Genomic DNA, 25540 nt, shown 5'->3' with positions numbered 1-25540 from the left:
CCTTATTATTCACTGATCTTCCACTCCACTGAAAGATCCCAGTTCTTGAATAATAAAGCGGAGGTGAGCATAACAGTGTCATTCATCTCCTCCAATGTACAGAATAGGAAGCAGAAGAAATGCTGAGAGAAGTCACCTTCAGAGATTTTTAAACCACTTAATGATGCCATAAAAAACTCAAATACCTGCCCCTCTGATGCTCGTTCAAGGAAATTTCCCATGATTTCCATCCTTTGTTTCCCCATTCAGCTGTACAAGTGAAGCTAGTTCATAAATGCTTGAGGTTCTGAGCAAGTGCACATACTCTGCCAGCTTCATAGGCTCGAGGAAAGTGTGCATACACAGGTCATAGCGTTTCAAAGGTCCTACGCTAAGAATGTCCCTGCCCTCCTCCAGAGCCACGCTGTGTTCCTGGCTCCTGTTTTCCAGCACTGAAGACATTTCCCAGAGCAGACAACACCACAGAGAGGGTTTGTGGTCTTATGGGAAACAAAAGCTATTGCACTAGAGATGACTAGGAAACAGCTCTCCTGGGCTGTGCCAGGAAAGGCAGAAAGGTAACAAACAGGCACGCTCTTCAGGAAATACCAGTCCTGCAAGAAACGCTTAGTCTGCCCCAAATCATCTCCCACGCATCTGCTTGAGAAGCAAAACAAAATAAAAACAAATAAATATTTGACACTGATGTCCAATTTCAAAATCTGATTCTGTAAAATGGCAAAGTGGTATGAAATGTCAGTGTATGTTTCCTTATCACACTGTCCTTCACAGTTGGCCAACGCTTCAAATACTTTTCAACTCTCTGCATTCCAAAAAGGCTCCAAACTCTTTATGTTACTGAAAAACAACTCAAAAATTAAGGTATTTAAAAGATTTCCTGAGTGAACAGAGAGAAAATAATTAAAAAAATGTTTTAATTTAAACTTCCTTTTCATAATTTCTTTTAAACTGGCACAGACTTTTCCTATTTTCTGTTTTCTTCCCTTTGAACAGGGCGAAGCTGTATTGCGTCCAGATGATCATGACTTTGAAATGACAGCACAAAATGAAACACACCTGGAATAGAAGTGTTAAACAGATCTTCACACCCTCTCATGGCTTCTTCCCCCTGTCTCCTCCTGAAACCCATTATCCCATGCCCCTCCCCAGCCTCTGCCCCACAAAACTTCTGACGTGTCTCAATGTCTCCACCAACAAGGTCAGCTGCAAAATAAATGAGATGGCTACTGAGATGGCACCACACCACAGAGGCAGGACTGCAACAAACTCTGCACGCCAGTCCTGCTCAGTGCTCCTGCCACCCCTAAAGGCTGATACTGTTTCACAGAGCCTCAGGGTTGTGGTATTTTCCCATCCTTCCTTTTTACATCTCATTTTGCACCCATTCCCCATGGAGACTGCAGTGACACCTGGTACAGTTTACCCTGAATGTTAACTGTGTGCATTTCTACTTAAAGATGATCTCTGCATCATCCTTCAAAAAATGTAGGAGACCGGATAAACAAAACCCACGGAGACTACTACATAAAATTTCCAGTAAGTTGATGCTAGTCTGCAGAGAGCATCTTACCTCAGGTGGACTTCAAACCAAACCAAACCCCCAATCAAACAAACAAAAAAACCCCACCAAACCCCAAAAAACCAATCCCCCAGCAGCTTCAAAAAGGCACATTTGCTTATAATATTTTTTCATCCTAAGTGATGCACACGAAAGGAAAATCTGAAAAACTTGAGCAAAATAATTTCCTTCGCTTTCATTCAAAATTCTAGGAAAAATAGCTATTAATTCATCATATCTTATCAATGTCCTCTCTCTATTGGATTACAGTTTGTGTAAATTACAATGTTTGTGCTGTTCTCCATGGACATTATAGACGACATATGAAAAAAACAGCTGATGTGTGAGTACCTGACATCAAGTGGCAACCAGTGCACAGCCACAACTACTTCACTTACCAGAGCATATCATGCAGTCTTTGATGTGCGTACCACTATGACACAAGGGTAAACAATGAAATCAAAGCAGACCCAAAAGCAGTATAAACATGAACCCCATGTCACATAACTAGATATAGTAAACTTCTGGGTTTGTTGGGAAATGGCGATACCTATTCCACACAATACAGCAGCATTGTTAAATTAAAATTAAATATTTTAATAATAATTATATAATTCTATATAATTAATTATATAATTATATAAAATAAATAATTAAAATTAAAAAATAAAATTAAAGCACTGCAGTTTCGGTTCTGTGCATCTTTACCTCACTCGTTCATGTCCATCCAATGAGAAAGCCACAAATGGCCAGCTCTAACCCTACCTAAGTAGACCCAAAGAGACAAATTCCTTATATTGCTACCCTTTGCTGACAGCTTTTTCTTACCATGTAGCATACAAAGCTGTGTATGTTGTATGTGTTACTTATCCTGTAAACAAGTTGCCTGTCACATGCAGATTAACAAATACTGCGTCCGTGCCTCTGCCTGTCCTCCTTTCTGGGATAAATGCCAAAAAGCAGTAGCGCTATCCCCCAGGAGTCCAGTTCATGGGAGGGAAAGCCCTACACTCGTGTTGCAAGGGTAACAACAAGATTCACAAAGGTGGCTGCAGTGTTAGCCACCTGTCAGCAAAGGAGAAAGATATTGCTAAGACCTGTTTTTCACTTGCATGAAAAGGCACTTCGCTGGCACAGGGACTTCTAAACCTCCTTACAGATGCTGGAGTGACTAAGGGCTTACACAAGATCTCCAGGGATTAGGTTATTAATGATGCTTATGGTTTTGCATGAACTGGGTCACTAGGGATTAGAAATGTTAGATCAGAATAGAACCAGAACTAAACACATTCCTTGTCTTTTTCCCGCCCCTTTCATTTCTTCTTATTCAGCTACACATGCTCAGGTTTGCACAGCCTAGAGACCAGCTTCTTACCTTGCTCAAATGCTGGGAACAGAAACACTTCCCTAAAAACAACACAATTTTACTGCAATCTTGTTACTTCTCTCTTCAAGCCAGATGTCATTCAAAGTTTGTGATTTGGTTATCGACCTATGGCATCTGCGAGTGTTGACAAGTCCACAGCTCTTCAGATATTTCTCCTGTCAACTTCAGAATGACTGTTCCACAATATTTTTGCCCATTTTAGCCCCAGGAAAGAAATCAGCCTTCACTCCCAGCAGTTAATAATGCAATAGTGAGTGGATAAAAGTGAATCAAGCCTACATTTCACAAAGATAATTTTTCCATGCTCACCACACCTGTGTACTGACATGTCTCAGCATAAAAGGTGCATTTATACCTTTCAGAAAGCTTCCAGATTATGCCATCCAGGTATACGACAGATGTCAAGAACCTAGCAACAAACTTTTGAAACTGGGAAAAGACAGTTATGTGTAAATTATAGAGACTTATAATACCAAAGTTATTTTAGCATAAACTCATTAATTGGCCCAAGCTTTCTCAAGAGTCAGTCTTGACATTTGATCCACAGAAGGATAAACTCAACTCCTTTAATGGAAACTCCCAAACAGTATGTCTTTCTTGATAATGTCTCAACCCATATATTCTTCTCAGATGTTATAATATTTCATATTTTTTTAATTTATTCAGCTATTCTTTTTAGTGTGCACTACTTTCTTATTCACAGTTCTAAAATTAAGAACACCAGATTTTTAGCAGATTTGGCTCTTCAAAACCCCCCAAACACAACCATTTTCTACAAAACTCAAGTTACATACAGAGACCTTCAGAAGCACGGGAACAGGAGGAAAACAAAAACAAGAATACCTCACACAACCACGGAACACAGAAGTCACTAAAGTTAAGTATTCCACTCAATCTAACAGTGTTAGGTGCACAGCTGCTGAAACAGATCAGCCTCCAAAGAAATGATCACAAGATACTATAAGAGTCTTGATTGCTTCTTCTGGTGTTTTGTCATGATGTTATGTTGAGAAATACCATCCGGCTTTTGGCCCAGTTCAGTGCCAACTAGACAAGTTAGTTCTTTCCCACAGGTTATCTCTGGCTCCTGATTCAGCACCTGGACCTCAAAGCAGGGTGCAGATCCTCCTCTCGTGTTTCTACAGAAGTAAGGAAACTATTATTGTTGCAACTTCAGCATTAGCGAGAAAACTCTAGCTAGTGATGAGATTCATCTGTCCTAAAGCTTGAGGCATTAGTACATAAAAATGGCATAACCAGTTAGGCAGTAGATACGACCACAGTTTGGATTCTGGAAAACAAGGTTCTCATTCTGACGCTCCATTTCAGTGTGACCTTCCAACAACGTCAGAACTGTACCTTTACTTTTCCCTCCCTGGCTTTTCCGGACTGCGTTCCCCTACAGACACATACTTTATATGTGAGTCCATACAGCTTTGTACAACCTTGAGACCTCATCAACAAGCCTCATATAAAGCACTCAAGTTGGTGCACACTTAGCCTAAAGCCAAGTACAAGACAGAAGGATGGACTCTCTTGCACCAGTTGGAGCACAACCCTGCACATAGTGCAGAACCGGGACGGAACGACGACAGCTGCTTTGCAACTGTCTCTTACCTACAAAAGGAGACTAAGTGCTCCTAGTCAGCTTCATGATGTGGATCTGCCAGTTTATGCAAAGCCTGTGATACACAGAAGTGAATTTGGCACAGCAGACACACCATGAGAGCGCTGTGTGTCAAAGAGCTTAAGTGCTGAATTGCATGTACGTAGCTGAACATTTGTTCCTAGTTAGATAGTTCTGACTTCTTCCAGGAAAAGAGCATTTTTAATTTCTTTCTCAATACCATTTTGACATAACCTGTAACAACCAGTTGTACATGTACCAGATTCCAGAAAATCGTAGTATGGCCCTAAGGTATTGGTACATGCACACCTGAACTGGATGAGTTACTGCTGCATTACAAGTCACAAGTGTGAGGATTTGCTTTACCTCGAGTTCAAAAGCAGAATCCCAGGAACTAATCCGATCCCTCTACCAACAACACATTTAAAGGAAGATTATTTCTTCCACAAAGACTGTATGTCCTTCAGTAAGTCTGTTCTTTGCTGCATGTCTCTACAAAACCGCTGTCAATAGCTGAACAAGCTATTCCCAGAGGTACTGCTGCACTTACTAAGCAGCCACAAAGAATGAAGCACTCACGTTTCTAGGTCATGTACAGTCAAGAAAAGCCAAAGACGAACTCAAGTGTTCATTTCCTTATCTGATCAGAAATATCTGATGATCTGTGAAATGCAGCAAACAAACTGTCTCCCCCTTACCATTTTCAATTGCATTTCATCCTGCACTTGCAAAATGCTAGACGGGACCTGAATTGTTAGCATTTCACAAGAGGGGAGGGGAAAAAAGTCTCAGCCACACAGAATTTATATGTACACACACAGAACCCTGTTCTCCTGAGATTTCAATTCAATCCACCAAACTAAGAAGGTCAGATAAGCACCTGAAATTTCTTATACTTATCTGATCAAGGTCTCCAAAGCCCTGCCATCCATCACTAATTTTGTCATCAATATGATTCAAATAAAGCAATGACTGATTTTGGTCTATGTTTTTTAGAGCCTTATCAAAATTATTTCTTGATTGCAAACCAGGTATACCTCATAGCTGGTAAACATTTAAGAGTGCTGATTTACTGGCTCATTGGTAACTGAAAACATGGTACCATGGCTTTTCTCACAAACTTCTAGAGGACAACTATAATTAATTAACTGCTATTGTGCTCCTTTGTAAGTGAGAAAAAGATCAAGCAATTAGTCCAGCTGCCTATGCTTAAATCTACTAAACCAAGCACAAGCATTGCAGCTGGTCCACTCCTGCCATACAGAAATGGGTTTGTGCGAATGAATTCTCTTCTGACAAATATATTCCTTTTAGCTTCTATCCATAGATACGCCTGAAAAAGTTTGTTTCACCTACTCTCTTAGAGGCCATAAAACCCTGTTTCACCTGAATTAGTGAATCCCTTTCTAGTGACACAATTCACAGCTCCTCCTAGGTCCTTCTTTTGCTCATTCCATATAATAACAAGGCTTAGTACTACAGAAAGGGAAAAAGGAAAAAAAAAGAAAGAATCTCACACACTCTTTCCAAGTGACTCTCCACTACCAAACTCTCACAAGCTCTCGTCTTACAAGAGAAATGTGTACTCGTGAAAAAACCAATAAAACCATAACCTTAGAGGACAGTCTAGATCTATATTCCCACATTCAACACACAGACACTTGCAATAAACAGACTTTCTTAAGGAAAGATATTGCATCATTTTCCAACTGCAGTGCAATCAATCATTTGAAACATTTGTTTTGTTTTATCAGATGCTTATCTGTCTCAAGTGACAAAAACATACTGCTTGCTTGCTTTCTGCAGTCCCATATCCAGCATATATCCCAGCAGCAGGGGAAGGAGACAGCATAAAACTATACTTTCCCATCCACGTACAAGTCTTACCACATAGTTTCATGATTTTCCCAATATATTTAAGAACATTTTTCTGCCAGTGCACTGCTAAGTGTTTGACAAGAATAAATGAAGGCTACTATTTGGACATACCTGTCATACTTACACATTCTGCCAATTTTTCCTACAGGACTTCCAGTGAAAACACTACTGAAATACACAGTGGTCATCATCATTGCTCATGTCTCACAGTGATGCTATGTGAAAATACAGGACAGCAGACACTGCTGTCTTACAAACCTTTATCTTCCCTCCTCTTTGCTTTCTCTGAGCCTTTACAGGAGGATTTATGTACTTTTGCATCAGCTGATAAAAAGAACTTTTAATCATCTGTGCCAGCATATGCCCACATATAACAGTACATTTCGAATCTGTGTCTTTGGCAACACATCCTAAAAATTAGCAACAGCCAAGGCTTTGATTCATAAACCGTAAGATCACACACAACCACACAGATCTTTTCAGCTTTTACTCTAATATCTCATCTAATCTGTACATAAAAAAACACACCAAAGAGCATGCCTTGCTCACTTAGTAATTCAGACAATGGCCAACTACCAAGACTGTTCAAATTATTTTTGCTGCCTACCCTAATATTTTCTGCCCTTAATTTTGGGACTGTCAGTACCTCAATAGCCCAGAAACTTTATAATTTAAGGAGAAACACACAGTAAACATAAATGAAGAGTAAAAAGTATATGGAGATGTTGTTTTTTTCCCTCAGACTAAGTACTTCAGGCTGAACTGAGTGATTCTGTGAAACACATTTTGCATACAGCAAAAATACACTTTCTATGCATAAATTATGTTCAGTTTTTCAGCATGTATTTTATTAGAAGGGAGAATTCCCTAATATAACAGAACACCACAGACTTTTTCCCAGGGAAAACCAGTGCATGCACTATTATTGAGTCATGTAAATAATACTAGAGCAGAGAAATTATTCAAAGAGAAGATTCTTTCTCTGGCAGAGGACTGACCAGACAGTGTAGTCTGTTAAATCCACTGATCATCTTAAGGATTCTCCAGTTACAGATGCATGTGGGCCTTGCCCACAGTCTTTACAGAAGCCCTCCAGCTACCACCCTGAGCTACTGTACTATAGCCAATACTCACTACATAGGTAAACAACTGTGAAAAATTATACAGGAAAAACCTTCACAAAATTGTAGCCCACGACTACATATGGTGGGTATTGATGGAGCTTTTGCAATACAAATAGTGCCCCAAATCACTTCTCCACACAGAGAAAGTTTCCAGTGATAAGGGACACATGTGAGGCATGCTCTTTTAAAAACTTGACTCCTATTAAGCAGCTCATTGTTCATAAAGGGAATAGTGTTTACACAGGAAAAAGCCCAGTTTCAACAAATCTGAAATCCAACAGATGTTTCCTTCTGTCTAAGCAAAACAAGTTTGTGACCCGTTTCTGCCAAATCAGAAAGCTTCAAAATTAATTCTACAGGGAAAAAAAAGCCTGTACTTAACAGAACGATCTCAGGAAAAAAAATCAGGAAAAATTATATTTTAAAATTGCAGCTGCTACTAAAGTGAATTAACTTGAAAAATGCAGTTGTCTTTGAAGAGAATGCTTTATGATCTGGGTTTGAAGGGCTACAACATGATAAATATAGTTTGGGTTTGTGCTGGAAAGAGAAAGTAGGACAGGTTGTTACTCACACGGTTCTGTGCCACAATTGCTCTCCTCAAAACAGTTTAACCTCTCTTTTCCAGACCTGCCCAGCATCCCTCCAAAATGCCCGCCCAACTGCTCGTGGCTTCCTCAGATCTCTCAAGACCTCTCTTCCTCTGCACACAGGAGTTAAATCATAGAAGTGGCTGAGCAGGGTATAAAAGGTATATCTCTTAATTTTATTTTTAATTCTACTACCAGTACACACTAATCATAAAGCAAGCAAAAGCACTATGTAGAAGTGTAAAAGATACACAACTTCAGGCTTTGCCGAAGTCCTGCTGTTGAGACTGCACTGCTACACACCTGATGGTTTCACTTACCATCACAAGAAAGTTTCAGGACTTTCAGGGTATACCTGATGGTATTATATGATTACAGAGCAAAGCTGGATCTGCTAACATTCTGCTGCACAAATGAATGCTGCGAAGGCAGCATCTTCCAGGGAGCTGGTGCGTTTCCTGTAACCAGCAATACCTTGCTCCAGAAGATGAACGAAGATGGACCATGTCCTGCTGAGAATTTTATCCAGTTTCTTACAGCTTTTATAAAATGCAGCTGCAGAGGCCCAACAAATTAGATTAACAGCTATATACAAGTGTCAAAGCCAAAGCTAAAATATTCTTAATCATGAGTATGACAAGCATAGTCAGTGCATGCAATCTCCTGCACCCACCTTTGCCTCCACAAGTCCCTTTTTCACTAGATTTCACTCCAGTTAGTTCTTGTCCTGGCTATCCTGTGAGCATTATACAAAGTTCCCACCTCCACAACATTTTATGTGCAGCATGCTCAGCCCTGAGGTTCCTTACCCCAGCCGTGGCCTCTGCATGTCCTGAGATGAGTATAACAAGACGGGGCTACAATCTGGCAGCAATGCAACACACCATTATTACAACCAACATGAATATTAGCAGTGTGAAGGAGACCCCACGGAGACACATTTCAAATCTGCCTATCAAACAATAATAACTGAAAGCAGAGGTGGTTTTCTCCCTCCCCCAGTAATCCTATTTGTCCTTTAAATAGATCTTAAGTATAATCTCAAACTGACAGCATTTTTGTACAGAAATGCCAGCTCAGACCTAATTGGATTTGTCAGACAATCACAGCTAAACAGTTCTGCGAGCTCCAACAGCTGAACAGCTACAGAAAAAAACTTCCATGATGGAATGTATAAGAATATGAAAGTTCATTTCAAGAGGAAAAATTTCCTCTGAAAGTGGTAAAAAACCATAAGTTGTTCCACAGTTCAAACCCTGTCTCTTAGCAATATAAGTGTGCGGTGTGGCGTAGCTAGGGGTTGTGTGAGCTGCTCCATGTAGAGGATTACTTGCAGTTAACCACCCAAACATTGTTACTTCAGGCTTCTCTAATTGCTACAATTGCTAAAGGTTTGCCAATGCAAACTTGCTTTGTTTGAGGTTTTTTAACCATGAATAATAAAATGGGGGCAAAAGAAACCAGAGAATTCTGAAAGGAACACATAACAGTAGCATTTTAAAAGAAAACAAGTATACATTACATCACATACAAACAAAAACAATAGGGGAATATGTATTTTAGCTGCAGAGCAGAAATACCTCCTACTCCTCTGGAATTCTTGACTTTTTTCCTCACCAATATATCTATATATGTATACATGAAACTTGCTCTGTATGTATCATATACATATGTCTGCTGTGTGTATCATCAGCTTCTTGTTCTTACATGCTTCTTTGGGCTGGAATAGTGCATTTCAAAGACAGTCTAGGATATAATGGCCTAAAATCCCAACAAACCTCATCCTCCGAATGGCAAGACAGAATACATTATGATGATGCAGAGGTTACAGGTTAAGGAAGTATCATAGGCCAAATCTTACAACACTTCCAATACCTTCAAATTGTGGTTTCTTTAATGAAGATTTAGATTACTCCATATTTCACATTTATAATTAGGAGAATATCAACTTGAACACTCCATGACACTGTTTCTCTATTTGCACAATTGGTAACTAGCACACCTGTGACTGAGGAATGTAAGTAAACTTCACAATGAATTCCAAACCATGCCCCACCTGGGACAAAAGTGATTTGAGATAATGTAACGAGTTCATCACCATCAACATCAAGACTGAGGAGTTATACACTCTCCTACCTGTTGGCTTGTCCACACCAAGGAATCCAGCCTGTCCCAGGGTTTTAAATACTTTATGTGCTGGGAACTGACCTTCTTCTTCCCACTTGTCCACAAAGGGATTAATTTCCTTATCGATGATCTAGATTTGAAAAATAAATTTTAGAAGTTATTAACACAGACATTCATACAGAAGCATATTTTACTACTTCTGCCTAAAAACTTTAATTTAAAAAGAAAAAAAATACAGGGAAATTTTTGAAAGCACATTAATTTTCTTACTTCCTGTTGAATGTCCTTATTCTCCACCCACCCACAACTATTACAGCAGATGCAACAAGGCAAATACAAGTAATTCTTTTAGCAATTACAACTACTACAACAGGAATTCATCAGAGCCGGTTTAAGCCTCTCCAGGACCTATGAAAACAGCAGTTTCCCCTCACCACTTGTTACCTTTTGCAAAGTTTCTAGGAAGTGATAGGAAGGGAAACCTGGATTATTCTCAGAGGGATCTTGACAAAGAAGGTTGATGATCTGTTCACGATGACCACATAGTACGCAAGACAGGCAAGCAGGAGAGACCGCATTTCCTCTGCCTTTCCCTGAAGGGCTCGCAAGGATGTCAGTGCTGTTCAGGGCACTTGTGTCCAGTCTGCATTTAGACCTCCCTAGGATATGGCAAATCTGGTCTTCTTACAGGTTTTATAGTATTTCCAAGCCTAGTCCCTGGGCGACTGTCAACTGGGCTATTGCTGCACATTTTCCAAAAGTCAGCGTCCTCAGCTGCCTGGCTACTGCCCTTGCTCTGTCCAGGCTGCTGTCTGCCCTTCCAGCTGTTGCAAGCAAAACACATCTGGAATACAGCCACAACATTCAGTAACACTTTTAGGTTTCAGAGCACAAGGGTTGGACATCTTGCCCCACAGAGTCCCAGATTTCCATGGCTATGGGAAAGCAGCAAAATGGGTGACCTGCAGCTTTGCAGCTGACCTCTAATCCCAGCAGTAACTCCTGACCAGAGTTAGCTCCATGCCAAACAGCCCTATGCCATGGGGTGCACGGGGCGTTTGTGCTTCTGTCACCTCACACTTGCTCCTGCCAACCTGTCACAAGGCAGATGTGGTGTCAGTAGCTCTCAAAAGGAGTCAGTTGCACAGCACCCACCTCTGCCCACCTCCCCGAGCAAAGCAGGGGCTGGCACAGGCTGCGTCTGCCATTCTGCCGACTGCACCCCGCACCCAGGTCAGCAGGCACAAGGGGGTCCACATGTGAAACAAAAAGTCACTGTCCTTCCCCCAAACCAAACCTTACCAAAACAAACAGCAATTCCCAACAGAAAGGTAACGCCCTTTAATCAGTGACCGCAATTTTACCGCTACACTGTTTCACAAAGACAGAATTTATTATTTTAGAACTTGTGCCTCTTCGTCTTTTCTCCACAGTAAATAAACAAGTCCTGTAGCGCTAACTATTCCTTGAGCTGGAAATAAACCCCTCTCCCTCCCAAACTGCTGTGCTCGTGAGACCCTGCAGAGCCTTCTTCTGAACTATCTATTTATTGCACATTCTTCGGAGAATTTCAGCCCATATATGGCTGCTTTCTGCTTCCCAGTCAGCCACAGAAATAAGGATACTTCACTGTTGGTAACAGAAAAATCACTTTTTCACTTTTCTCACCAAATTCTAAGAAATGTACGTACTGAATGTTCAACTCATTCATTAATTATCATCTCTCTTCATCTCTTATGCTGAATAACCTAGGCCTCCTGATCAATAGCAACAAAATACTCACCAGGACACTATCTAGGAGAGCCCACATGTAACTTCAATACTGCCACAGCCTAGACGCTCAGATTCTAGGACGCTGACCCTCAATGTTGAGCTACAAATGGTGAAACGCCTTTTGATTTTTTGTAATAATACCTGGCAATGTTAATGGATAACATCCAGTGAAGTGCCATAAGCAGGTTATGAAGCACATACAGAAAGTTATCTCAGTGTTTTAATGGATTCTGGCAAAAGTATGAAGTGAATGTACTAACAGAGTTTTGTGCTTGTTATGGTTGGTACTAGGCCAAGTGTTTCACAGCCCACATACAAAGCTACCTTTGAAGTCAAACTAAGTCAGAAGAATGACTAAGGCATGACAGAAGTTATTTTACATCATTTCTGCAGATTATCACCTGCTTGCTCCTGTGCCTTTGAGTAAAACTCAAATTGTTTAACAGAGCTGAGGTTTAATTATTCCCAGGTGAAGTTTGCCATGTTGAGTAGAACAAGATCTCCCTTGCATGACGCAACAAAAAAAGCCAAAGACAACCTCACTGTTCAGACCACTAATGGTGCATGTCTCTAAGTTCAAGAAGAATTACTGTCACAGCCCAGATACTGATATCCACAGATTTTTTCTTAGCCATTGAACCATCCACTTTAAACAGTATTTTTGCAAAGAAATTAAATAAGTCCTATCAAACGCTTTTACACTTTAGACACAAATAGTTCATATAAATCACACATGCTACTCACACTCATAAGGGCAGTTGGGGGAACAGCTCCCCTTGTACTGCCACATACAAATATAAGCCACATTAGCAGAGAACTGCAGTACCGGTCACCTGGCTGATGCTTTGGTACTGATTATTGGATATTACTATCCCTTCATATAAAAGTAAACTGAAACAGAGAGATGTATTTTGAAAGGTCAAGCCAGCAATGACTGAAGGAACACAAGCAGTTACACAACATTTGCTTAAAACATTGCTAATAACAGGTTTATTTCAATGCAGGTGAAATAATGCTGTGTACCTAAGCATTTGATTTGCCCTTTTCCTTGGCTTTGGCGACTTGCTCACATCTGTGCCTCCAGAGAAATATTTCACACTTGAATTACTTTAAATCTTGATGAATTAACTTGAAGTATATTCATATGTATTTTGAATGCACACAGCCTTTAGAAGCAAACACTAAGAGCTGCAGGCACCTTAACCTAAATCATAAGGTATACGGGCAGTGTTTGGCAAATATACAGAAACCAGCTTTCCACAGCACGTGAGCAGCTGGTCTGCTTATTTTTATATGCTTTATCATGGAAAATGTGGAAATCATGGGTGATAGCATTTGGACTTGCATCACTAGAACACTGACTGTAACAAGACCTAAAACTCCCCTCAGTAGAAATATTTTAACACTGCATGCTCCGGGTGTTATCTGACAGAGATTCCCAGCCACAAAGGAAATCTTTCCACCTGATCTAGCTGGCCAAATCACAATGGCATTTGGGATGCAAAGTTGATTTAGGAGCCATATATCTTTCCCACCTGCTGATAAAGCACCAGTAAACCACAACAGAAACTCTTACTTTCCTGACAGCGAGGGCACAGTAAGTCTCATGTATGGGATCAGTGTTTTTCTCAGGCTGCTTCATCTGAACGATGAAGATGCAAACCTAAAGGGCTCGGCTCTGGAGGCAGCCTTGGTTTAGCACGTATCCCAACAAGAGCTCGGGCTGCTCTCCAGGAAGCTTCTGAAAACATGGCTTCAGGGCTGATAGCAGCTGTGAATTGTTTCAAAAAAACACAGTGGCTATTTGCCCATCCGGAAATTGACCAAGCCAACAAATTCACTTTGTGTTGAATGACAGTAAGAAAAATAAAAGTGTTTTCATTTAAAACTGTCTTGACAAATTTTTGTGAAAACAACACCTGTATCTTCCTGCCCAGCAATGGGGACATGCAGTGGCAGGGTTGGGGAGGGGGCAGAGGCAGAAATTCAGATTTTTTTTTTGTTATGGATTATTCTAATTTCTCTCTATAACAGAGTGAAGAAAATATCTCCCCCAAACATTGCCAGACAGTTGCACATTCTGATTATTTTCCACTGTAAATGAGAAAAGAAACAAAAAAGCACATGTAGGGATTTTCCTTCACATGATGCTCAGCATTTTCTGCTGATACTGTACCAGCACCTACCCAGAAACATTAGCAATTGCCATTTAATTATCACTATATTCTAAAATAAATATATTATTTCTACAACAGTAGAAACTGTGATTGAATTATTCTGGGTACTGAGAGTGTGTACAGATGTACCTTAGAGCAATTAAAGATTTTTTTCCATTATTCACTAGTAAGTTTACCTCCTATGAAGTGATTCATATCGCAAATTGAAGGCCAGCCCACTTCTACACACAATACCCGTTACATCAATCCCTTATAATACTGTACAATGGCAGTATATTTTAACATACAATTAGCAAGATGAGAAATCTTGAAAAAAAAACAATAAACTGAATTCTTATAGAAATTACAGAAACTTTTACTAAAGCCTCCTGTGAGTTATACCTAAGATGAGATTAGACTCAGTAGAAAAGCAAAGAAAAATGTCTAAGAAAAAGGTATATTGTGTTAATAAGATTAAATCGATTTAGTGGTACCATGTAACTGTACCATATGTTATGATGAGCATTTTTTGTGCTTTAGATGAAGTTACAGTAATTGAACTTAGCACTATTAATATAATAAGCAAAGATGACATAATTAATGGGTTATTTAATGTAACAAAAAAACCCAAATAAGCAACAAACCACTAATGACAGTTCTTCAGTGGTCATATCTAGACATTAACGTAACACCAACTTGACAGGAAGGAGGTAACACACCAGAGAGCTCTTTGCCTTTGATACCAGCAACAACTAAACAAAATAATTAACAGTCCGCAAAACATTTCTCCTTGTAGCTTTATTCACAACCACCAGCAGCAATGCCTGCACTGCAAGACAACCGGCACTGTAGGGGTGCTGGTGCCAAGGACAAGGTAGCGCTTCAGCAAGATGTGAGGCAGAGCTGAGGTGGGGTGCTGGTTCTGGCTGGGACAGAGCCCTTTTTCTCAGAATTGGCTTGTATGAGGCTATGTTTTGGATTTGTGCTGGAAACAGAGTTGGTTATTCAGGGATGTTTCGGTCCCTGCTGAGCAGCGCTCACACAGAGCCGGGGGCTTCTCTGCTCCTCACCCCACCCCACCAGCGGGTGGGCTGGGGGGGGACACGGCCAGGACAGGTGACCCCAGCTGAGCAAAGGGATATCCCATACCGTATGGCGTCTGCTCGGCATGTGAAGCTGGGGGAAGAAGAAGGAAGGGCGGGATGTTTGGAGTGATGGTGTCTGTCTCCCCAGGTCACCACTACACGTGACGGAGCCCGGCTTTCCTGGGGATGGCTGAACCCCTGCCTGCCCATGGGAAGTGGAGAATTAATTCCTTGCTTTGCTTTGCTTGTGCAGCTTTTGCTTTACTTATTAAACTGTCTCTATCTCAATCCACAAGTTTTCTCACTTTTACTCTTCCAACTCTCTCCCCCATCCCACCAGAGGGGAGTGAGTAAGCAGCTCTGTGGAGCTTAGTTGCTGGCCAGGGTTAAACCACAACAGGTAGTTTACCTGTGCTTACCTTGTGCTTCAACGGTGCTTCAAGGACTTGGCTAACTAAACCTGTACAGAAGATGATTTGATTCAGATACCTGCCTTGTTTTGAAATTTCAACATCACTATGTATTCAAGTAGGAACAGAGTTAGCAGAGCTGAAAAAAGGAAAGGCTAGAAGTATTATGGATACATACTATAGCAGTCCTTGGCAGTGAAAACAGTACGTACTACTTGTGCTTTGGTTAGCACTCCAAAGAGAACAAAAATAGCGGAGAAGAAAAGGAGGTCTGATTTTTGTGTTTCAACCTATCAAGCTAACAACATGAGATTAGGCATAGTTTATTACATCACACAAATACCACAGGTGGTACCACCCGTGGGTGCTACCAAACCTGGCTGCCAAAACCCACCCCAAGGGGTGCAAGGCAACAAGGATCCCACCAGTGAGCTCCCTGCTAGCCACCACACCACGGCTGGTGCAGGTCCTCTCAGCTGTTCCTCAGGGGAGCCTTATACATCCAAAGAGCAGCTGTTCATTCCCCACACATTGGTCTCCATTTCCTCAGAGGCACGCATCCCTAGCACACCAGAATGAGTTTTCTAGCTTATATTCCTTGTTTCTTCTTGCTCCTGGGCTTGGAGGCCATGACTCTCCTTGACTCCCTCACAACTCCTCCAAAGCCCTAACCAAAGTTTGGTGGCCAATCCTTTCCCAGGAATACTCTTCCCAGGAATACTTTCTCCTAGGTAGAGAAAGGATGCAGGGAAGGAGACTGGGATGTGGAAATGCATTCAGGACACAACCGAGGCAAATCCAGACGCACAAAAGGAGGCCGACTCCTCATAGCTGCTACCTACCAGAAAGGCTGTGGAGAGACTGACGCTTCTGCCATGGCACCTCACCAATAAGAGCATCTACCAGCATATGGTGGGCAAAGCAGGGTCCTGTTGTCCATCTTGCACTCATGAGGTCCTTACAATGTCACCAGGATGGTAGCTGCTCCTGTGCTTCCAGTTCCCATGACACATGCTAGGGGACCCTGGCAGAAGCAAGGAGCTGCCCACGTTTCCAGACCACCTGGCCTGGTGGTGGCGGGCACTACCCCAAGGGAAGAGGCAATCATTCTGTCTCCAATGACATCATGTGCAGAAGCAAAGGCAATATGTGACTTAGAAGATCTCAATGGGTTAAAAATAACCCCATCACACAAAGATGATTTCACCACACAGCAGCAGAAAACATTCCCTGCAGTGCTAACCTTGCCTGCTTGCACAAAGTTATTCAGTGAGCTTTCTTCTGGCAACCAAAATCCAAAGTTACCAGCTTGCCTGAGGTCTGAAGCCATCTAGGGAGCAAAGCTGCAGCCTGCCGCTTCCTCTTTCAGGATGCATCATCACCACAGGGTGAAGGTGGAGATATTCTCTAGGGAGTTTTTTGAGTTGGTTTTGGGTTTTTTTTTAATACTAATTGAAGCAAGGGGGATAGCCCGCACTCCTCCTCTTACAAAAACATACATGCTTTTATTGGTTAGGACTCATCTAGGACATCTATGTAAAAAATATGACTCACCACTATGCAAGGAGTCCTGTCAGGGTAGAAGATGTCCTAGATGCTGCCAAAACACTTCTCCCCTCTGCATGAAGAAGGCAAGTCCTTCCCTCTTACCCACAAGGTAGAAGATTCAGCATTTGGATACAATCTGTGCCTTTTATTTTGTATTCACACCTGACTACCCAGCCAATGTATGATGCGACACCTGGGCAAATGACTATCTACACGAGTTGTCACTGGAGAATTTGCCTTATTTGAGTACAGGATTTGAGACTGGACATTAATGCTGACATGAAACTTCTGTATCCTGGGCTGTCATCAGACTGTTGCCGGGAATAAGCCAAGAAAACATTTTCCACAATGATACAGGGTTGATCTGAAAAAGTTCAATTTAAGTGCAGTTAAAAAACAAAATAATAGTCCCACCTACCCTATTTAAACACATTGCCAGTCCCTTTACTTTGGTGGGATTACACAGAGAAAAGATTAGGACCACACTGAAGTACCTGGCTGAGCATGCTCACCACCCTCTTTTTCCATGGACAGCATTGCTGATCTTTGATTTTACTTGTAAATGTACTAAGCACTTGACAGAATAGAGAAAGACACATCAACCATGTCAGGTATGTTACATATAACCCCACCTGAATCTACTCTGTGCATGTGTGTGCATTTAGATGTAAATACACACAGTTTCCAGGTTGTTTAGCTTTCCCTTTTACCCTTTCCCAGTTGGTCATACATAAGCTTGAGACATTAAGAATTAAGGAAAAAAAGTCATTCCAGCTTAGCACTATAAAGCCAGTTCAAAGGGGTAGATAACATATCATCGTTAGCGCCCTGGGTATTTTGTTATACTTCTACTTATTGCTGCAAAGTGAGGGTGAACAGGCCTGGCTCACGTCTGGGTTTCTCCACTGCCATTGCACATAGCTGTGGCTAGAGCTGAGCTTCCAGTGGGTTTAAACCATTATTCAGTAGGCTCATGTAAGATAAAAAAAAGAAAAATGCCCCAAGTGCTGGAAAGTATATGGCTGAAATGGGAAGACATGTATTTAAAATTGGTTAATTAGAGCACCACAATTCCTTTTTTGTACCTTCAATTAAGCTGTGCCACAGACAACAAAGGAATCATGCAATCTGCTGCAGCACTAGGTACCAAAGACTGCAGTGACCAGCAAATACAGGAACAAACTGTCACTAAATGAAATTTTCCCTTTCTCAAAGGGGAAAAAAAAAGTCATCGGAGTGAAAAACCCAATAACAGAAGAGTTGGCAGCATCTCATTATATAATAAAATACACCTGTCCCCATCTATTTTTACAAAATTATAAAAAAAAAAAAAAGCATGTGCTTTATGACTGCTCTGCAGCTTTGCCTGCCTGCTCTATTCATTTGGCAGTAACTAGACAGGTTTCTGTTCCAACCATCATGTTTCTTCCCTTTCACTGCAACACAGTTCCTTGCAACATACCTAATACATAAGCAAAGCTGATTACCGGTTCAGAAATTTCAATACTGCAGATCTTTTGGTCCCATACATCTGGCTACCATTTTTACTTCAGGAGACAAAAAGAACCCCAAACCATGAATCAACCAAAAAGTTTTTGCCAAAACTTACCAAAACCTGAAAAACCTACAAGTCCAGCAGGAAGTCCAGAAGCATGCACTTCCCCTCCATCCTGTGCAGCTGCTGGCACATCTGGGAGCTCCAGTGCTGGAGCAGAGGGCACACATCATCGCCATACTAAGAAAATAAAAAGTCCAGTCCAGGACCTGGGAGCTGAGCCTAGCTTAACCTTTTCCTGAGGAATGAGATGCTGGAAGACCAGCTCCAGCTGGTGAGGGACCTACATGACCCTAGCCAACCCCTCCTCCCTCCCTATTTCCTTCTTCCCAGGACAGCTGCACAGGCAAATGCCTCCTGTACAGACCTGAATGTCTTGGCAGTCCCTGTACACTCCCAACCACAATGCCTTCAACTGCCCTTTCACATATTATGGCAAAAAAGGGAGGATCCCAAAATTGCTTCCCACTCCAGACTCCACAAAATGCAAGTACCATACTGAAATCTGTTCTCCAGTGGAGAGGGATGGGAATGTATTTGCAAAGTCTCCTGAGATCAGGCAATCAATTCTGTGTTCAGTTCCATGGAATTTCTCCCTGTCTCTCCTTTGAGCACATGTAGATTGTATTTTACTTGAGCTGTCTCTCTGTCTGTAGTATCTACTGCATCTTCCATTCAACCACACCGCAATGGGCAAAGCAATATGCCACTGAAAGAGCATTTCTCACTTGCTACTCAACACCATGGGTTTTAAGCCATGTGGGGCCCCGTGTTCTTCTTAGACAAGAACCCCATGTGCACATGGTGTCATTGTGGGGAAAAATTAGGTCAAAGAAATCCCGTTTTCCACCTCCAACCAGCCGTCAGTTGATTGGGTTCAGAATCATCCACAGCAACCACAAAGTCTGTCCATAACCAGAGTGATTCTTTGCATTTGCTAACAAAGCAACCTCTCCAGGTGCCCTGTCCTAACTCCCAGAACATATGATTTCACAATTTTAATCTTATCACTAATCTTCCCACACACACAAATCACAACATATCTAAAAACTCCCACATGGGACTGTCCCAATCAACTTGACTTTCAGCTGGAGGGCTTGCCCCAGAAGAACCCAGAATGAGCACAAACCCCACACTTTCACCATATAATAGGCAAAGACTTTTTTTTTTTTTTTTCTTTTTTTTTTCTGGCCTGGCATACAGGGAACCCAAAATTAGTGAGAACAAGTGAGCGCTGAGGGTATGGCTGCTCCTAGGATCTGGGGACATTCAAATGAGGGTAGTCCTACAAGAGCAAAAATGTACACTATGTCAATCCAGACGCTGATCTCAGACAAGCCTTTAAGATGTCTGGGAGCTCTGGCTACTTGTATCCAGTTCTGAAGGCAACACAGAACTGAGTGAAGCATTTTCTTTTTCCCTTGCAACTCGAACTTTCCAACACAGAGCTGCTGAGCTGAGGTATAGCGTGATGCCCACCACAGGCTGGGATATTGAGGTTTGGATCCTGCTTTTGACTCTGGGTTACATCCCTGCAGGAACAAAACAAGTTATCTCAGTGTGGCCCACACCATTCCCAGCCACCTCTCTGCTGATGCTAGAGATGGAATTACACAGTGGGATCCAACTTCAAAGGCATGTGCCCCTGGAGTTTATCCATCTTTGCCTCCCACACACTGTTCCCCATCACATTGCTCAGGACTTAATGTAGTACCTAGGCAGAAACACAACCTGAAAATTGGGCAACAGCTGGAGAGATTTGCTTTGTTGAGCAATGTTGTATCAAGTGCTGGCTGGGCTATAGTGTTTGTTCAACTGGACAGATGGATTTCCTTTCGCAAGATGTCTATCTCCATTAGCAGAGCTTCCAATGTCCATTGATGCTTTTTCACCAACCAGGACCGAAGTGGCAACCAGGATCTCCTGTCATACACCTAGGGCTTCCAAGTCCATCAGTAGGCCATATTCAGATAGGCGTATCTGTGCTGTCACACCTGTACCCAGAAGAGTAGTCCTGGACATAAGACATGGTTTACTGACCACATCCAAGAAACCCGCACCATGACTGAATCCATTAGCTAAAAAGAAAAATACTCAGTCCTAGAAACTGATCCTAACTTTATTGCTGCCCTCACCTTTTCTTCATCTCATGTCACCAAAAGAGGAAAAAACATTATTTAGAGTTATTCAAAGAACACCTCTACACATGCCAAACCATAGACGAAGACCCACCACAGACCGGCAACTTATGCCTGTTTATATATATTCTGGCACTTAACCTATGCTCATCATCATATCAGCCAAGTACCTAATAAGTTTGGGGTATCCTCACTGATTAAAACAGCTGACCCCATTGAAGGTCTGCTAATTCATAATACTGAATCATCAGCCAAAGATTTGTAGGGTCATCTGAACCACAAGAAGCTTACAAAGTATCTACTTAATGCACTGCTTCAGCATGCTCTAGTTCCTTCTACTTTCCTTTTTTTTGGGGGGTGGGGGTTTTTTTTGGTGCTTTCTTTTGTTTGTTTGGGTTTTTTTTGTGGCTGGGAGAAAGCTAAGCTGAAATAAAATGTTCCGCATTTCTCTCCAAATGAGGTGATTTCTCTCTAGGATTTTATCTGCTTCCCCAGGAAAGTTTGGTTTCTTCTCAAGAATAAGAGAGGAGCTTGTAATTTCCTTCTCTGCCTCTGAAAATGCAATCACAACACACACCATCGTGCTTATCCCACTGCATTCTTCTAACAGCAATACTTGTGACAACAGATCTGAGAGCACCTGCTCTCGAGAAATCCTCCCAAACCTGCCTGAGGAGCATCTCCGCTCTCAAACACTGCAGTGCTTCCTCCAGCCCAGCCTCCTGCCCACAGCAGGTGTGGGTGATGCTGACAGGGAAAGGCGGCTCCTGATGACAGACAAAACCCTGCTGGTTGTGCAGCAGTGCCAGAGACCAGACATCGGCTGGCATGGTCAAGAGTGCATCAGAGCATTCTCCATACTCCAGCCTTCCTGTCCTTTAGCTTTCACGGAGCACCTTCTCCTCCAGTGGCCTGGCATGCGGCACGGGCAGGGAGCAGAACATCCACCACGAAAGAGCAGTCTGAGGTGCAACAATTTGGCTTCCCCACTACTCCCTTCTCCTTAGGATCTCTGCACCTCACCATTTCAGACACTTGTTGGACTTTCAGCAACGCCATACACTGCCTGTACCAGTTTGCCCAATCTCAGGTTTACACGGCACGTTTTGAAGGCTGCCATGTATAAAATGGCAGATTGCAGATGTAATGGAATTTCTAGAAATAGTTCAAATTTTTAAGCTCATCCTGACTTACTCCTACAGAGAAACTAATGCTCCAATTTTTTAATGAGAAGTTAAAAACTAGGCATTGAAACCTATCTGAGGGAACATACAGCTCAGGTGCTGCTGCCAGGGCTAATCACCAGGGAACATTGGCTCTTAAAAGATGTTTAAAATAAAATAATTGCTGTCTAGATACACAAACCTGGATGCATAACAACAAATAATTTTAGGAAGCACACCAACTATCCTGGAAGTCTCCTCATGTAATGTATCAGCATTCATCTGCCAAATTTCATCTTCAAAGACTGCACCTGGATGTAAGCTTTCACTCTCCTTCTGAGCCCAAAGAGGCAGAAAAAATCTCCCTGAATCTCAAAGTCCAGAGCAAGACTCAATGAAATACAGGCAAGCTTTCAGAGCACCTCGATGCCTGGCTGGGGCAGCGTGGGGAGATCTAACTGCACATCAAACTTGACCTAAAAAGTTCTAAGCAAAGTTACATTTTCCGAGCAGTCATGGCAAAACATATATAAACCCTGGACATTTGCTTACTCATAAACTGCTTATTAAGACACAATTTTAGTTGTCAGAAGTGCTTAACTGTATTGCCTAATCCTATCAGGTACGACAATGATAAAGCAATATAATAGCCGGATCCAAGCCACAGAAATATCCCTTAGGCCCAGTCCTACTAAAAGATGCGTATAGACAAGTCTAACTAGATGTCCTGGAAATTTGTTCTAACATGAATATGGGATAGGAAAAAAATCCAGTGTTTGGACACTGTAAATGCAATCTCAGATGTAGACACTACTCTGACAACAAGTAAGAGCACCGCTTAAAAAATTGCCTTTACTGCATTTTTTGCTAGACAATGAAGCATTTGTACATTAAGTGACCTTTTTTCTGATTATGAGAAAAAGCTTTTTACAGAGCTTCCTTGACTGTGCTAAAGCTCATGTTTTTCTCTCTTATTCCTCTAAATTGATTGAAAAGCAACTCTTAGTAGGGCAGTAGTGAATGTATTGGGTGGCCCCTCTTATTACAGTGGTATATCCCACCTGCTCCTTCCAATAACAACAGCAACCAATTATGACAATTTCCTCTCTGGTAATTTACCACCAAAAATTCCTGGCAGTAGTAAAGGATATTGCTGTGTTTATCTATACCAACAAGAGAACTAGCCCCTGAATGTTTATACGGTGTTTCTGTCAGGCACAAGATGACAAAGGCTATTGCCAATACCCCAGAATCTGGGAATACATTTCGCTTCCTTTAAAAGGGCACTCAGTGCAAAATCTGTAAGCCTTACTAGGGTCACAATTTTTACCTGTCTCCTTTCTGAAACTTCTTCCTCAGGTGCAGGATGAATAAGGTTTTTAACTTACAGATGCAAGTCATGTATTTTGCAGATTCAGCTGCGTCTTTTCTCCCTCCCAGTTTAGTGAGAAACTATCTTTTAAGTGATTTATTTGTAACAACTGCGACCTACTACTTTGCTGTTCTGTTACTGGGTTTTGTGATTTATTACAAAGATATATAAATCAATTGCATCCAAGGTGCTCCAGTGGCAATAGTGGTCACTCTTCAGTATTTTGCAGAAGGCCAAAAAGAGCCACATTCTTTTGACAGAGAATATACAGTAATTTTACCTGAAAGTTAAAGTGAATGTCAGCATTTAATTCAGATCCTGCATTCTCTAACATGAAGGGGCTTTAATTATTGTAAAAAAATACATATTAATAAACAGAAACTCATGACATACAAGCCAAGACTGGCAAATAAAGTAGCAGTGTCCTTTGGGAGAGTCTCACAGGAGAAATCCCGCTTATCCCACAGAAGTGGAACACTGTGTAACCAGACCAAGTCACCACTGGTTATAAAATGAAATCTCATTTATATTACATGCAACTTCAGCAAAATACATGCCAATCCTTTTTGAACTTGTTTCCTAGAGCTTCTTACTACTAATGCCAGAGGAAAGGAAAAATGGACAGCATGTATATATCCTATATATATATATATATATATATGCTCATACTATTATGCACACATACAGAGTAGGTTAAATCTTTTTCCTTCAAGCCAGTTATAATATAATTTAATTACACAGCAAGCTGTATGATACTAGTGCACTGCAAGCATTGTTCAACAAGTTAAGGAAAAGTTACGTTTTCGATTTCCAAGAGGAAGGGTGGTGACCTATAAAGTTGTAAAGGAAACCACTCACAGGGTTATTTCAATAACCTTGCTAAAAACAGCCCCCTGGAATTATAAGAGTCTCTTCCTCATCCTGCTCAGAACAATTGGAAAATTACAGATCATTTAAAATATGTTAATTTAATAGATTAAAAAATAAAATTAATGAAAACAAAAAAATAACAGTTCTCACTCATGGAATTGCACTGCTCATTTCTCTGATTTCTCTCGTCATTACATCTGGGTTTAGCCAGTGAAAGCATGTCCCAAATTTCATAACAGGTACACCTAAAATGCGTTACAGATCCTGAGTGGTCATTCTCTCCCAAAGACTTCACTTTTCAGTTTATCCTAAAGTCTTTGGGGACAGGCTTAACTTAAGCCAAAATAAACATTGATTGCTAAAAGCTTGGGGGGAGCGAGGAGAACCACAGACTGGATTTGACATAAACTGGTGATTATTTTTTTCTCTATATATGATCAGATGAAATCTAAAATAAATGTTATATAATTATTTTGTAAAATATGGGACAATGATAAAATTGAGTTTATGTTGCTTACTGTAATTTCTTCTACAATGTATTCATCAGAAAGATTTATGTGGTAGATGTAGCACCACATTCCCTCTTAACCCATGATGCAATTATCTGCACTAAACCCAGCAAGGCCTGGCATACTGTTAGCTGCACTGTAACAGGTGTTGGGGGATATAAAAACAAGGCTGAGGGGGAGTATTTGTATTTGTAAAAAACTGCACTGTATCACCCAGCAGAGCAGCAAACGCTGCATCAGCAGGCACTAACACAGCCACTTTCTCTCGCCTCCCTTTTCATTCCATCCTTAATACACAGCTGCAAACACCTGAGATACAAACCAACACGTGCCTTAGCCTATCCACGACAAAGCAGGACTTTAAAATCTTGCAGATCCGAATTAATGCCTTCACAAGGACTGGCCTTGACCTCTGTATTTCAGGAGGACATTGATTTCTCACTAATGCAGCTGTAGTGCCCGAATAGGCAACAGGGCGCAGCATGCCAGGAAACATGTTTGCCAGGCAGATGACTCTGCAGACATACAGAGCAAAGGCTCACTGCAGATGAGATGAGATCAGCACAAATGTGACACTATGGTAGTAGCTACAAAATCCTGCACTATTAATCCAGGTGAGAGGGGAGGATTCATTTCCAACTTCTTCTACTGATTCTTTGGCTGCTTATTT

The 25540-nt window shown here is 41.4% G+C and overlaps 1 protein-coding gene and 1 long non-coding RNA gene across 2 annotated transcripts in view; one reads left to right on the top strand and one right to left on the bottom strand.

Annotated features, from left to right (window-relative positions):
* LOC308062324 (putative acyl-CoA dehydrogenase 6) overlaps window positions 1-25540 on the bottom strand; it is a 92060-nt gene that overhangs the window by 65005 nt on the left and 1515 nt on the right. Inside the window, exon 2 of the mRNA XM_080383645.1 lies at window positions 10301-10421. Within this exon, the coding sequence (XP_080239771.1) occupies window positions 10301-10421 (121 nt within the window). The remainder of the gene's footprint in view (window positions 1-10300; window positions 10422-25540) is intronic.
* LOC308062329 lies at window positions 10428-23735 on the top strand. The gene is made up of 2 exons (XR_013927540.1): window positions 10428-15716; window positions 16064-23735. It is a non-coding gene; the product is annotated as an uncharacterized lncRNA (long non-coding RNA).

This window comes from Falco punctatus (genome assembly GCF_963210335.1).
Source record: "Falco punctatus genome assembly, chromosome: 4".
Lineage (NCBI taxonomy): Eukaryota > Metazoa > Chordata > Aves > Falconiformes > Falconidae > Falco > Falco punctatus.
Note: the sequence above shows the minus strand (reverse complement) of the source record. Positions and strands in the feature narration are given on the sequence as shown.